Genomic DNA, 13,852 nt, shown 5'->3' on the forward strand with positions numbered 1-13,852 from the left:
TTTCTTTCTCTCCATCCTGGTTCCTTCTGATCTAGCTACTGCTTAAGAGATGTCTTAGTTCAGGCTACCATAACAGAATGCCACACACTGGGTCGCTTAAACAGTAGAAATTTATTTTGTCACAGTTCTGGAGGCTGGAAGCCCAACATCAAGGTCCTGGCAGGGTTGATTTGTGGTGAGTCCTCTCTTCCTGGCTCGTAGACGGCCACCTTCTCACTGCATCCTCACATGGCCTCTCCCTGTGCATGCAGGGAGAGAGAACTCTGGCGTCTCTTCCTCTTCTCATAAGAACACCGGTCCTATCGGATTAGAGCCCACCCTTATGACCTCATTTAACCTTTATCACCTTTTTATAGGCCCTGACCCGAAATACAGTCACACTGGGGGTCAGGACTTCAACATATGAATTGTGGGGGGAGACACTTTAGTCCACAACAAGAGGAAAGGGCCGACGGCCTTCAGGAAGGGTGACAGTGCCGAAGTTTTGTGTTTCCAGTCTCCGGGAAGGAGATTAGTCGGCCAGCAGCCAGAGGCCCCTTGGCTCCGCTTTCCCAGCGATTACAAACTGAGCTTGCTCTGACAGCTGAAGAAGGAAAAATTGAGACCCTACCCTCCCAGGCGCCACTTGCCATGCTTTGAGTGTGTGGAAAGTTGAAAGATGAAAGGCCAGAACTCCTGATTGCCTTCTTAAGGCTTGGTTGCTTGAGAGACTCAAACACCCGCCCTTTATCAATGACCCCCTCCTCCTGACACACTTGGAAAGGGGAAGGCTCTGCTCGGAGTCCTTTGGGATAAATAATTCAGCCACAGAGTAGAACCTCGGTCATGTAAGTTGATTATTTAAACGTCCTTCCCTTCTGCTTCCATGATGATGACGACAATGACTATGACAATGACAGAGCTAGAATCCTCCAGAAACCAGAGGCTGGTCCAGCATGGGAACGTAGTCAGATTGGCTTTAAATTCCCTCCCTTCGGCAAAAACCCAAGTGATTTGTTTGTGAGTTATTTCAGGCAAGGGCAGCAATCACAGAATCTCCCACCTGCCTGAGAAAAACCTGACCCAGGCCCAGATGCATGTGGAGACAAACATATCTGTGCAGGGGGCTTCTCATGTTTCCCAAAGGGAACCTCCCGGCCAGAGACTGAGCATGTCCTGTCTTCTCGGGGCGTGAAGGGGACCCCCACCACGACCCACAGCCTGTGTTCAGGTGGGAGGGTGACAACCGAGGAAGGGTGGACCAACATGAGCCCCACAGAACCCAAACAAAATTCCTTTTCAGTCTCTCTAGTCCCCGTACAGAAAGAGCACACACCCAGAGTCCCCCAGGTGACAGAGTGATGAGGACAGCTTGGCCTTGTGTGGCCTTAGATGGAGCAAGAGGAGGTCGCTCTGGTTCACAGAGCAGGTGTGAGCAGCCTGTCCAGGGTCCTCCTCACACCCTCCAACCCCCAGAGCCCTAAAGATTAGCTGGCACCTGGAGAGCAGGGGATGTTCCTGGGAAGGGTCGTGAGTGCAGCTCGACCCAGCCGGGGAAGGAGGGGTCACTAGTATGACCCCAGTACCCTCCTTGGAGCAAAAGGAGAATCAGGTGAGAACTGGGGAGGGACAGGCTTTCCTGCCTGCCCAGGACCCGGGCTTTCAGAGTGGGAAAGAAGGTTTCTGCGATGATAAAAGTGACTTCCACATTTTTGAGCAAGTGCTGTGGTCCCAGCTCTGCCCAGGTGCTTTACTGTAGCACCTTATGTCATCCTCCCAGCCCCCCATGATCCTCTGCATTTCTGAAAGTGATGAAACGGAGGCACCGAGACATTAAGTGACCACCCCAAGATTACATAGTTCAGTGGGAGAATCAGGAGTTGAACCCAACGTACCTGGAGAACTTGAGCTTTTTTAGAAGAAGAGCAGCAGCCTCCCTCCCTCCCTCTGGCTGTTTCCGAGGCGTTAGAGTTTCCATTCACACTCTCGGCCCTGATGGCCCCGCAGGTCTTGTGAGCCTGCGCAATGGCTCTTCCCTTCACAGTTGGTCCTATGCTTTAAGGAACAGTTGCCCAGTCACCTTCTGCTTTTAGGGCTGAGAAACTGTCTGGTCTTCAGTAGTTCTCAGCTCAGGCTGATGTTACCCCTCAGCTCCTCCTAGCCCTCCTGAATCTTGGGGATCCCCGGCCGAGTTCTGATGACCCAGCCTAAGGAAAGACACATCTGTGCCCCAGTGCCCTCCGAGGGCAGTGCCGTGGTAAAGGAGGAAGCTGGTGCCAAATCTTCCCCCAGATCCAGCTCCCTGTCTGGAGCGCCGGTGCCCAAGCTGGGGATGGGCACACCATGGCCATTCATTATCATTAGCCCTGGCATGTTGATTCTCTGTTGGAGAAGAGAGTGCCGTCCTCGTGACAGCCACCTTGATGGATGGCCTCCGCCTTGCATTTGTCAGAGCCAGAGTCACTTAACGGGGCTAGGGGAACAGAAAGGTGTTTGGGGCGGCCCAGGCTGGAGCCTACCACAGCCTCGGGGCATCTGGGGCCAGGTTCAAAGGTCAGAGAATTGAGGGGGCAGCTCTCCAGGAGGCACGCCTGCCAAAGCAAGGCAGATGCAGCGGCTGGCTTGTGGGAAGGGCCCGGAGCTCCTGACATGTGGCCGCGCAGCACCGCCAGGAAGAGTCAGTCGGCTTTACTCTTGGCTCTTAGAATTGTGACTCCACATGTTTGTGCGCTCGTCAGGTACTCAGAATTAAGGACGAGGGATGTGCGTGCAGTCTGGCCTTAGTATACATGCGTCCCCCTCCTCCTCCACAACGGCTGTATTCCTTACCCTTCCAGCACATGCAGAAGAGACAAGTGGCGCTGGGGTCAGGGCCTCGGGGGCACAGGCCATTGGGCAGAGCCCTCCAGGGTTCCAAAGAAGCTCTGTTCTAGCTGGAGCCTTTATCAAGACGTTCCGCTGACTTGGTGACCCAGGACCCCAGGCCGCTTCAAAGGACCCCCAGGCCCAGCCAGTGCAGTCCACCCTGGTGGTCACAGCCCAGGGGGACTTTGAGCCTATTTCTCCTTTAGCTTTTTAAAAAGGACCAGTGCATTATCACACCTCAGCTCTAGGTTTTCAGTCTCTCAGTGCGAATCGGGTTACAGTTCAAGACCTGGGCTGAGGTTGGGGTAGGAGGCAGAGATCCTTCAAATTCCCGAAGGTCAGGCACTTCACAGGTGCACACATGTCCACATACCCCCTGCAGAGTACACGGTCACAGTAAACCATGTTGCCCAGTCAAAATATAATGTGAGCCAACTGGGGAATTCTTAATTTTGTGGTAGCCACGTCTAAAAATTTAATTAACTTTAATAATATTCAACCTAACATGTCAAAAATGTCTTTTCAACGTGTAGTCAGTATGAAAAAATGATGAATGATATGAATGAGCTATTTCACATTCCTTCTTCACACTGAGTCTTTGAATCCGGTGTGTGTTACACTTGAGCACATCTCAGTTTGGACCAGCCACATTCAAGTGCTCAGTAGTCACATGTGGCTCATGGCTGCTGTGGTGGACAGCGCAACTGTAAATATTTATCAGCGCTTCTCTCTCAGATCCCAAAGGCCCTGCTAGGAGAGCCCTGGGAAACATTCAGGCATGCCCAGAAGAACCCATTGCATAATTCCAAAGCCAGGCATGGAGAATGAGCAAAATGATAAAACCATCATGAGGTATTCCAAGTCCCATCATCACACATTCATGGTTGAGAGGTTAATGGGAGAGGGGGCAGGGGGCTCCTGGGAGACCTCTGCCTGCCCCTCTGCCTGCTGAGAGAGCTTTGGCCCATGGTCCCCTACTCCAGTGGTGCCTGGGCAGGTGGCCCAGCTCATGCCAGCCCCAGGCAGACCCCAGAGTTCTGTAAGGAAGGCAGAGCACTGCCCAGGCCTCACCCCTACTCTGAGCATTGGTGAGGGCCAAGGTGGTGCCAGCTGGCCACTTGCCATGATGCCTAGAGGCCCCGGAAGGAGCTCCTCCCTCTCCACATCCCGAGCACAGGCCAGCACTTATGTGCTTATCCAGTGGTGGGTTTCAGCTCATGGAGGATGGAGCTGGCTACTGACAGCTCTGATTTCTGCGTCTACCCAGAGACGCAAGAGAGGTAAACGAGTGCTGCTGGTTGGACTCTCCAGAAGTGAGCATCAGAACACCGGGCCCCAGCCTCAGACCCCTGCTCATCCCCCACTCGGCCCCAAGAACAAGTCAACTCCAATTCCCGTGAGGTCTTGTCCCATTATGACTTCATCTGGCCAGTGAGGCCCCAGGGTGAGGGGTCTGGGAGAGCGGGGAGATCAGGAAGGGAGGAACCAGAAGAGGCTGAGTGCTGCCAGATTTGGGTTTTTGTGGGGTTTTTTCACTCTTATCCCCTTACCAATTGGGACCACCTTTGCCCTTTGGCAGGAGTTCAGAAGGGTATAGGCTCACCTGTCCTACTCTCTGCAAAGGAGAAAGACCGTGAGGCAAGACAGACAGCCATGAGGCAAGACAGCTGCTGGCTGGGGCTGCTTATCTGGCTCTTGATGGCAAAAGAAGGAAGGAGGGGCGGGAGGCCGTCTCTGGAAAGCGACGTTTCTCTCCTGGCCATTTTAAGAGCCTAATCGATGACTGGTTAAATGTTGTGAGACTGCATCTTGATATAAAGTGTCACTGTGACCACCACACTTGAGGTTGCTGACATCCTGTACGGAAATCTGATATTGATATGAGCCCACTGACTTTCCGTGGCCCGTCCTGACACCGGTAACTGGATGTGCCTCAGCTGGAGGGACGTGAGCCATCCAGGTTCCGAGGGCCACGCCCTCAGATGGCCAGGGCGTTCCTGGGGTAAGCTTCACTTTTAACCTGACCTCCTCAGAAAGGGAAGGGAGATGTCTTCTCTCAGCTGTGCGCTCATGGCTCAGGATCTGTACCAAGATAAGGGCTTGCCTACCACTCCTGTCTTTCTCGCTCCCTCTGGAGGGGTCAGATGTGTGGGAGAGGGGAGCAGCTGCGCTCAAGGTGAATCGATGTGGTGAGGCCAGCAGAGAGAACTCAGAGCAGCTGTCAGAACAAGTCTATGTGAGGCACAAGTAGCACACCTCTTCAGGTGAATCACGGGGCCCGGAGCCTGGAGACTGAGTCATGCTCTGGCTGTCGGTTTCCCCAGGCCCTGCCTCAAGCTCCTCCTCTCCTGCACCCTGAGGAATTGTGGCAGCCACAGGCTTGCAGAGTGGGAGCCCGACAGGCTCTTCCAAATCGGGTTCTGATGCCTGATTCCTCTCTTGACGCACAGGTGGTCTTCTACCCTTGGGCTTGGCCCCTTCCTGTGACAAGGATCTTACCACCTGCCCCCCACAGCTAATGTGGCTATTAACCAGTTACTCTTGTTGTTGTAATTTGTCTTCTGTAACGTCCACCTGTTGGTCCCCCGGACTGTGGGCTCCGGAAGGACAGGGACTGTGTCTCTTTACTCAGTGCACTGTCCCCAGATGCCCAGAGTAGTGCTGGCACACAGTGGACACTCAGTATATCTTTGTTCAGTGAATGAATGAATGAATGATCCTGGTTGAGTTCATGAGTTACACAAAACAAGTACAGCTGTTTTTACGTGAGCTGTTACTTCAGATATTTAAAGAAAAGCTTCCTGTCCCGCCTCAGCAATTGCAGCTGCGCCTTCCGAGGCCCCACAGCCACTCCTCACATGACACATGTCAGGCCCTCACCTCCTCCACCCCCCACAGAACCCTCCCTGGCGACTCGCTGCATCCTCACCCTTTGGAGCGTGACTTCCGGTGCAGAATGCAGGTGGATGTGGACCTCGACCCTCATCCATCACGTGGGCTCTCTGAGCGTGGCCTGTGAGGGTCAGAGAGAAGCCAAGCCTGCCCTCCCCTCAGGAGACTGCAAGCCCCCGTCACCAAGATGTTGGGGAGCGCTCACAGTCCTGTCCACCTCTGTGTCTGTCTCCGCCTCCCACGCAGCCTGGAACAGGTGGGCGCGAGCTGTCAGTAGTGGCGCCGGCGAGCCCTGGGTGTAAATGTGTGCAGAGTCCTGCTCTCCCTTGTGCTTCCTGGCAGTGTCTGTCGCTCACAGCCTGTCGTCCTCATTTCATCTTGATTTATTATCAGACCTAATGAGTTTTTGGAGCAGCTATCTCCAGGGGACGGGGCGATCAATCTAGGAGATGGCTATTGAACTCTGCTCCTCTAGCAGTCGGGGAGGGGGTTGGGGGAAGCGCCCAGAGCAAAGAAGTGTGGTCACAGCAGCCAGGCGGCAGTGGGAGTTAGTCCTCGGGCCCCGAGTCCCAGGGCCCCTCAAGGTCAGAGCTGCCACACCTGGCCCTCCTGCTTCCTTCCCTTCCCTCCTCTTCCCTTCCCTCCTCTTCCCTTCCCTCCTCTTCCCTTCCCTCCTCTTCCCTTCCTTCTCCGTCCCTCCATTGCAGCAGAGTGTTTCGGTATCACTGGTCTCTTTTGAACTGGCCAACTTGGAGACCAAGCCGGAACATTTTCCCTTCCCTCCACTCCAGAAAACATAGCCCAGCACCCACCCGTGTCCTCGGTGACTGGGGGAACTGAAGGGCCCCTGGGGGCGTACACTCCCCTTGCCTCTTCGTGAGGTTAGCTGGGGTTACTGGGGACTTGCAGCCCCACGGAGCAGCCACTTGTTAACACTCCTGGAATCCCCTCCCAAGAGCCTCTGGCACCTTAATTCCTGGACAGGAGCAAACATCTAGCCCTTGAGGGTAGATCTGGCTTTTGGAAATAGACTTGTTTTTGGAAATAGACCTGTTTGATTAAGGAACAAGACGGATGACTAGTCTAGGTAATAGCATTATGAAGTAAAACTCATTATAGCTAGAAGATTGTGAGAGAAGTTTTATCACCCATAGCCGTAGCATTGTAGGCCATCCTAGAAGTTCTAGAAAATGTCCCACGTCATTGCTGACGTAAAGATGCAGCTCCCAAGACAGTGACTCTGGAGGACCCCATTAGTAGGTATACAGTCCTGGGGGTGGGGGTGCGCATGCGTGCTTTAAAATATCAGTCTCATGTCTTTGGAAACCTGCTTCATAAATTAGCTTATTTACAATAAGCAAAGCTCCCAGTCAGGGATCTCCGGACAGCTGGCCTTGAAGGCAGCAAACCAGTTTCTGCCTGGGTTTCGTACAGCCTCTCGGAGATTTAGGGCTGAGGAGGAAGACGAGCAGAGAAGCACTAGCAGCATCCACACTGCAGAGAGGGACTCACGTCCAGACAGCCTTCTTCCTGCCTTCTTGCGTGCTCACCAGACCCAGGGACCCGAAGCTGAAGCCGAGCAACAGACAGCTAGAGAACTTTTCCTCTTGCCTGTTTCCGAGTCTGTGCTGGCCTTGGCCCGGGCCAGGAGTAGCGCCAGGTCACGAGGTGTTACCCCGAGATGGTAGTGGCATGGCAGGATTTGAATCTTGCCTTACAGCGCTGCCCCCTTTGCCCTGACCCCAGTGCCCTACCTATGGTGGCGGAACTGTCAGCTGCAGCCTCTTGAATAGCTAATCACCAGGCAGCCCCAGGGTCCCCCGTCTGCTGGCTGTAGCTAGCTCTGCTTCATAACCCTTTCTGGCCCAGGACAGACTTCCTGGCACATGGGGGACTCCCCCTCCACCCCGTCCAGCCTTTCCCATGAGTGCCCTCTCCCTCGCATCCTGCCCTGGCACACTTCCTGTGAAGCAGCTCTTCCACACGGATCTCTGCCCTGCACACCCCTCCTGATAAGCCAGACTGCCGGGGTCCTGAGCATCCCGAGGGAGCAGGGAGGCCCCACAGGGTGTCCTGTCACAACCTCCCCCACCCCCTAGAGCGTCTAGCCAGAGGCGGCTCCTGGGCTCAGACCTCAGGGGAGGAGCTGGGTCGCCACTTTCCTCTTGACTGACCAGAGCTGGCAAGATTTGTGATGTCCCTGGAGCGGCAAGAGCGTGGGGCCCTCAGAGTCAGGAACGGCAGGGACAACAGCAGGCTGAGAGAGCCAGAAACAAATCATCTTCCTTATTGGCAATTTTTACAGGCTGTTCTCTCGCTCCCCGCCGCCTCTCCTGTCCCCCACCCCCTGCCCCACCCGACAGTGTCAGGCAGCTCTGATTAAAAGTAATAGATGAGGGCCGGCCCCGTGGCTTAGCGGTTAAGTGCGCACGCTCCGCTGCTGGCGGCCCGGGTTCAGATCCCGGGCACGTACCGCTTCTCGGGCCATGCTGGGGCCGCGTCCCACATGCAGCAGCTGGAAGGATGTGCAGCTATGACATACAACTGTCTACTGGGGCTTTGGGGGGAAAATAAATAAAATCTTTAAAAAAAAAAAAAAAGTAATAGATGACGTTTCCGTCGATCCCACTACCAAGTGTCACTGTGGGAAGACATTGGCCTGGCTTCCTGTAAGTCCCAGGAGAAAGGCCTCTTCCTTCCAGGGAGCCAGGGAGTGTGACGTGGCCTGAAAGGGACGGTAGGGAGACCCCGGCCTCCCACCTGGGGAGGAGCCCTGAGCTTCTGAAGGGTGAGCAAGCAGGAGCTGCACGGCTGGCAGCTGGCCCTTCCAGCCCACTGCTCCTTCACACCACCAGTGTTACTCACCAGGAACGTCAGGTGTCATCGTGGGCTTTACCTGGAGGATCGGGGCACAGGCTAAAGGGGCTGTCAGGTCGAGTCTGAACAGAGACAGCAAGGGTTTGTGAACTCCAAAACTGGAGACAGGGACACCAGTGGTCACTGTGTGTGTTGAGTGGCTAATGGTGGCAGTTCTGGGTGATGTGGATGCCAGAAGCCATAGAGGCACGGAGAGAGTCAGCTGGATCTAGAACTACATGTCTTCAGGGAGCTTACATCCTGGGACACTGGCTGGTGAGCCCGGCTCCAGGTGGAAGACCTGCAGGAGGGCCGTTGTAAGGGCTGCCAGGTGAAGCAAGCCTGTCTGCTCTGAATGGATAGTCAGGTCCCCTTCCACTTCTGCAACAAACCTGGGTCAGAGCCGCTCCCTGTCCCCTACCTCTGCCACCAGGCTGAGGAGACAGAGCCATGTGCCATTTGCCTCCAGGCCTGGTGCCAGTAGCTCAGAGGACTCAGCTCTCCCCAGCACTGGGCTTTGGTGCTGTTTCTTCCTTCAGGTAACCACAGGTACCTTCCTGCCTGGTGTAGGCCCCTGGGCGCCTGCCTCTGCTAAGGGCTGCCAGCACTCTTTCCTGTTTCCCCCCAGGTGTCTCTAGCAGATGCCCTTGGCCCAGGAGGACACCTCTTCCCAAGTGCTCTGTGCCCCCTACCCCTCCACTCCCCCCAGCTCCCCAGACACACATACTTTAAACCAAGGAAGGGAACACAAACATGAGTCCTGACCTGGGTGTGCGCCCTGCCAGGAAGCTGGCAGAGCCCCCAAGAGAGCCCCTGGGGGCTGATAAGGGAGCTGGGCGGTGCCTGGCCAGGAGTCTGCGCTCCCCAGAGAAGACGGTGCAGTGCCACCCTGCTGATCGCCCCAGCACAGCCCTCTTATCATGCCCAGCGCCCCGCAAAGAGATGCATCCCCTATGTGCTGTGGGGGTTGTGAACAGGACAGAGAGAGGATGCACGTGACATCCATAATCGCAGCAGCCACTGCTGACCTGCCTTGGAATGTGGCCATCAGGGTTACATGAGTTTAATGATTCTTTTTCATGGGGCTCCGGTCTCTCAGCAGGCGCCGCCAGACCAGACACTGTCCCAGGTGGGGCTGTCTCCTCCTCCAGTAGCTGACTCCCCTCTTGTTTTCCAGCTTTCGCCATCATGATCGTGCTGGCCCTGGTCCGCATCGGGTACGGGCATGGGGAGGGGCATCCACCGATGGCTGACTTCTCTGGGGTCCGGAACCTGTTCGGGGTGTGCGTCTACTCCTTCATGTGCCAGCACTCCCTGCCTTCCCTTGTCACACCCGTCTCCTCCAAGCGCCACCTCACACGCCTGGTCTTCCTGGACTACGTGCTGATCCTGGCCTTCTACGGTCTCTTGTCCTTCACCGCCATCTTCTGCTTCCGCGGCGACAGCCTCATGGACATGTACACCCTCAACTTCGCGCGCTGCGACATCGTGGGCCTGGCTGCCGTGCGCTTCTTCCTGGGCCTCTTCCCCGTCTTCACCATCAGCACCAACTTCCCCATCATTGCCGTGACCCTCCGCAACAACTGGAAGACACTGTTCCACCGCGAGGGGGGCACATACCCCTGGGTGGTGGACCGCGTGGTGTTCCCCACCATCACCCTGATGCCGCCTGTGCTGGTGGCCTTCTGCACCCACGACCTGGAGTCCCTGGTGGGCATCACGGGGGCCTACGCTGGCACAGGCATCCAGTACGTCATTCCCGCCTTCCTGGTATACCACTGCCGCAAGGACACCCAGCTGGCCTTTGGCTACGGGACTGTCAACAAGCACAGGTCCCCTTTCCGCCACACCTTCTGGGTGGGCTTTGTGCTGCTCTGGGCTTTCTCCTGCTTCTTCTTTGTCACCGCCAACATCGTTCTCAGCGAGTCCAAGGTCTGATGGCAGAATGTGTCTGGTGACAAGATGGATGGGGGCCCCACCCCCACCTCCCCACCTGCAGAGCCAAGATCTAGTTGCCTCCCAGGTCTCCATGGGGCAGGCGCAGCTGGGGCTCTTGGAGGGGATTTTCCATATCTCCAGGTAGGGATCTTCTCCCCACCCAGGATTCCGCACAGTGGATGATTCCACAGATTCGTCCAGGGTGGCCCTCCTCCTAGGTCCTCCTGCGTAAGGCTGCCCCCAGCCAGTTGAGCCACACAACCCAGGCACATGGCTGCTCCCAGATTCCAGGACTGGTTACTGCTTTACACACACACCCCACCACCCCCACCAGCAGGAGCGGGCTCCTCCCTCACACAGTGGAGACTGCAGTGCTGGCACTGCCATTATTTATACCAATCACCATGTCCCCCTCGCCCTCCTTCCCAGCCCCCTCCCACATCCTCATCTGCTCCACTAGTAGCTGCTCCCTCAGGGCGAATCCCAAGCCCTGACCCTCCCTGCTGGGCCTGCCAGTGGCAAGCAAAGCCCACTTCCCTGTCAGGCCTGGAGTCACCAAGGCCACTCCTACGGGAGGGCCTGGCCAGCCCCAATGACAAGAATAGGAAGTGCTACTCAGCACCAGGGTCCTTGGACCAGAGCTCTGTGGGCCCTTGCTGTGGGCGCCAGCTCCTGTCCTGGGCTCCTGAGCCCGTGGTAACTCGGGAGCAGCAGGCGGAAGCAGCCCTTCTGTGAGAGCATGGCAGCGCGCATGTGCTAGATTTAAAGCCCAGTGCTTGTGACCCCTGAAAGGGATCCTCTGCTCTCCTGACTGCCCCACTGGGGTCCTCAGGCCTCTGTCAGTGCGGAGGGCAGCATACAAGGGCCACTAGATGGGAGCTACCCCCACCCGCCACCAAGGTGGCTCAAGAGTGCCCTGGGCATGTACTGGCCAGTGGGTTCCATGGTTCCCACCCAGTAAGAGGTCAGGCCTGCTCCCACTCCAACACTAAAGGTGGCTCCCTTTCAAGCCGGGCTGTGGGTGCTCGCTGTGCACACACTCCATGTCTCCTGGGTGCCATGGGGTGAGGTGGGACACCGGCCACCATTCCCATGGAAGAAAAGCCAGGTTCCCAGCCACCTCACCGCTCCTCCATGGTACCCTCCCTCTCACAATCATGCATGCACCTGCTGGGCCAGCCTGCCTCGGAAACACAAGTGACTCTAATGAACTCTGTATTTTCAACGTGCCTTCTGCTTCAGGACCTGGGGGTCCTTCCTGATCCTCCCTGGTGTGCCCCCAGCCCTGGGCGTCTCTGGGGTGGGGTCTCAGGCCCCTGCCCCCCCTCTTGATTTCAGTGCCTTGCTCAGCTCTCTTTAGGGAACCTCCGAAGCCTCCCCCTGCATCTCACCGTCTTCGTACCACGGACAGAGCGATGATGCTGGGTCTTCGGGGGCCATGGTCTCAGGGGAGGGGGGAGAGGAACATGGGGGAGTCCGCAGGCAGCGCCACCCCCACCTCTGGCCCTTGGCAGCCCCAGCCTGTGAGAATCCCGTGTCATAATTGGCCGTGATCTGCTTGCTCACTGTTGTCGCACGTCTTTAGTCCTCACAACCTGTCTCCTCGTACTGTTATTTTCCATCCACGTGAAAAATAGATGCCCCTTCCCCATCTGCCATTGTGGCTCCTTTCCAGGAGGCCCTGCCCCGGGGTGGGCAGAGCAGGGAGGGTTCCACGGTGGCCCAGTCCCCTGTGGCTCGGGCCCTCCCTGGAGTGTCTGGCTGTTTGCTGAAAACTCAATTAAAACATCTGTACTTAGCCTTCTCCAATTACGTTCCCTCTTGCTTAAGGACAAAGCAAATTAAGTCATCCTGCCGCCCCAGGCTTCAAACCAAATATTGGACGTGAATTTATTAGCATCATAAAGCCCAAGTTGATTTATGTGACAATCTGGAGCCATACAGCAGTGGAGTCCGCGGCTGCATTCCCCTCCTCTGAGCTGAGCAGCCCCAGTCCTGGAGGGAATTGGCCCAAGGTGACCAGGTCACTGATGGCAAGCCAGGGTCCTCGCCACTGCCACTGCCTGGGTTCCTTTGCTCCCCGGTGTTCACCTGCTGTCCATCCTGCGAGAGGTCAGATGGCGTCGCCTTCCTCTCTACTGCTGATAGCCAGGGCTTGGGGCAAGGGGGAGAGGACCCCGACCGCTAGCATTCCCCAGGTGACACTTGCTCGCTGCGTGCATCAAGCACATTTGGCTGAGCTTTTACGTCAGCTCGGTGAGGTGGGCAGTCGGGTAATGGTTTCCATTCTATAGATGGATGGACCCCCAGGGTCGGTGGTGGGGAGGGCAGAAGATGCCAGCCTGGCCTGGCCCAGGTCAAGTGTCACTGTGGAGGAAGACATAAACTCAGCAGCCTCCACTCGACGTCCTCTGCCCACACTGCCCCAGAGCAGCCCCGAGGGCAGGCCAGGTCAAGGTGGGAGTCAGCGTTCTCCGCCTCCTTCCCTGCCGGAGCACCAGAGCCTCGTGCCGTCGTGCCAGCAGCTCCTGCCTGTTCCCTCACCCGAGGCCAGAGAGGCGGCTGCAGGCTTATGGATGGGGCAGATGGCAGGTGACAGGCTGGGAGGCACTGCTGAGTGGTGGAAGGTGGGCAGTGGGCACCTCGCCAGGGCCTTAGCCACGCAGCTGTTCTCGCCACATGGGGTCCAGGAGCAGCCTCAGCAACAGGCAAAGACTAAAGTCAGAGAAGTGGGGAGGACAGGGGCTGCCCCCACCTCACGGAAACCGGCCTGAGGGGAAGAGCCTGGCACTGCCTAGGGTCACTGGGGCTGCATGACCATGGGCAAGTGAAAGGCTGAGACCACGCCTGTCTACGGGCCAGATTCCCGAGAAGGGCTGACACCGGGCCAGGACATTCTAATGGCCACTGCAAAGCTGGCTCTTCTGAAACCAAGATCCAGGGCTGCAGGAGGGAGCTTTGCAGTCCCTTTTCTCCTGGGCCTGGGGCTCATGGTGTCAATGGAGAAGTAACATCTACTGAGCGCCTGGTCTGAGCCAGGCACAGTGCCGGGTCCTCTCCGAGTGGACCTTGGCTTAGCCTGGAGATTAAGAGTATGGACCGAGAAGTGGGAGATGCCCCTGGCAGCAGCAAGCCTCCATGCTCTCTCCTCTGTCGTTTGTAACTTGGGGATAATAGTTCCTGTATCACTGACCAGTTGTGGGAACTAAAGAACTCAGTGCCTGGCATGACAGTGCTCAATAAAGCTGTTGTGTGCTGATGCCCAGCGCCCTCGTCACTCGCCAGCCAAACTGTGCTTGTAGCCACGGACCCCTAGACTCAC

General features: G+C 56.7%; 1 protein-coding gene across 3 annotated transcripts in view; it reads left to right on the plus strand.

Annotated features, from left to right (window-relative positions):
• The window catches only part of TMEM104 (transmembrane protein 104), a 60,609-nt gene extending 47,561 nt beyond the window's left edge, over positions 1–13,048 (plus strand). For all 3 annotated transcript variants that reach the window (XM_058561540.1, XM_058561541.1, XM_058561542.1), the window contains one exon: positions 9,770–13,048. In XM_058561540.1, coding sequence (XP_058417523.1) covers positions 9,770–10,530 — 761 coding nt within the window. In that variant the 3' untranslated portion in view covers positions 10,531–13,048. The remainder of the gene's footprint in view (positions 1–9,769) is intronic.
• Positions 13,049–13,852: the final 804 nt, after the last annotated feature.

The sequence above is a fragment of the Diceros bicornis genome, chromosome 18 (assembly GCF_020826845.1).
Source record: "Diceros bicornis minor isolate mBicDic1 chromosome 18, mDicBic1.mat.cur, whole genome shotgun sequence".
NCBI classification, from domain to species: Eukaryota; Metazoa; Chordata; class Mammalia; order Perissodactyla; family Rhinocerotidae; genus Diceros; species Diceros bicornis.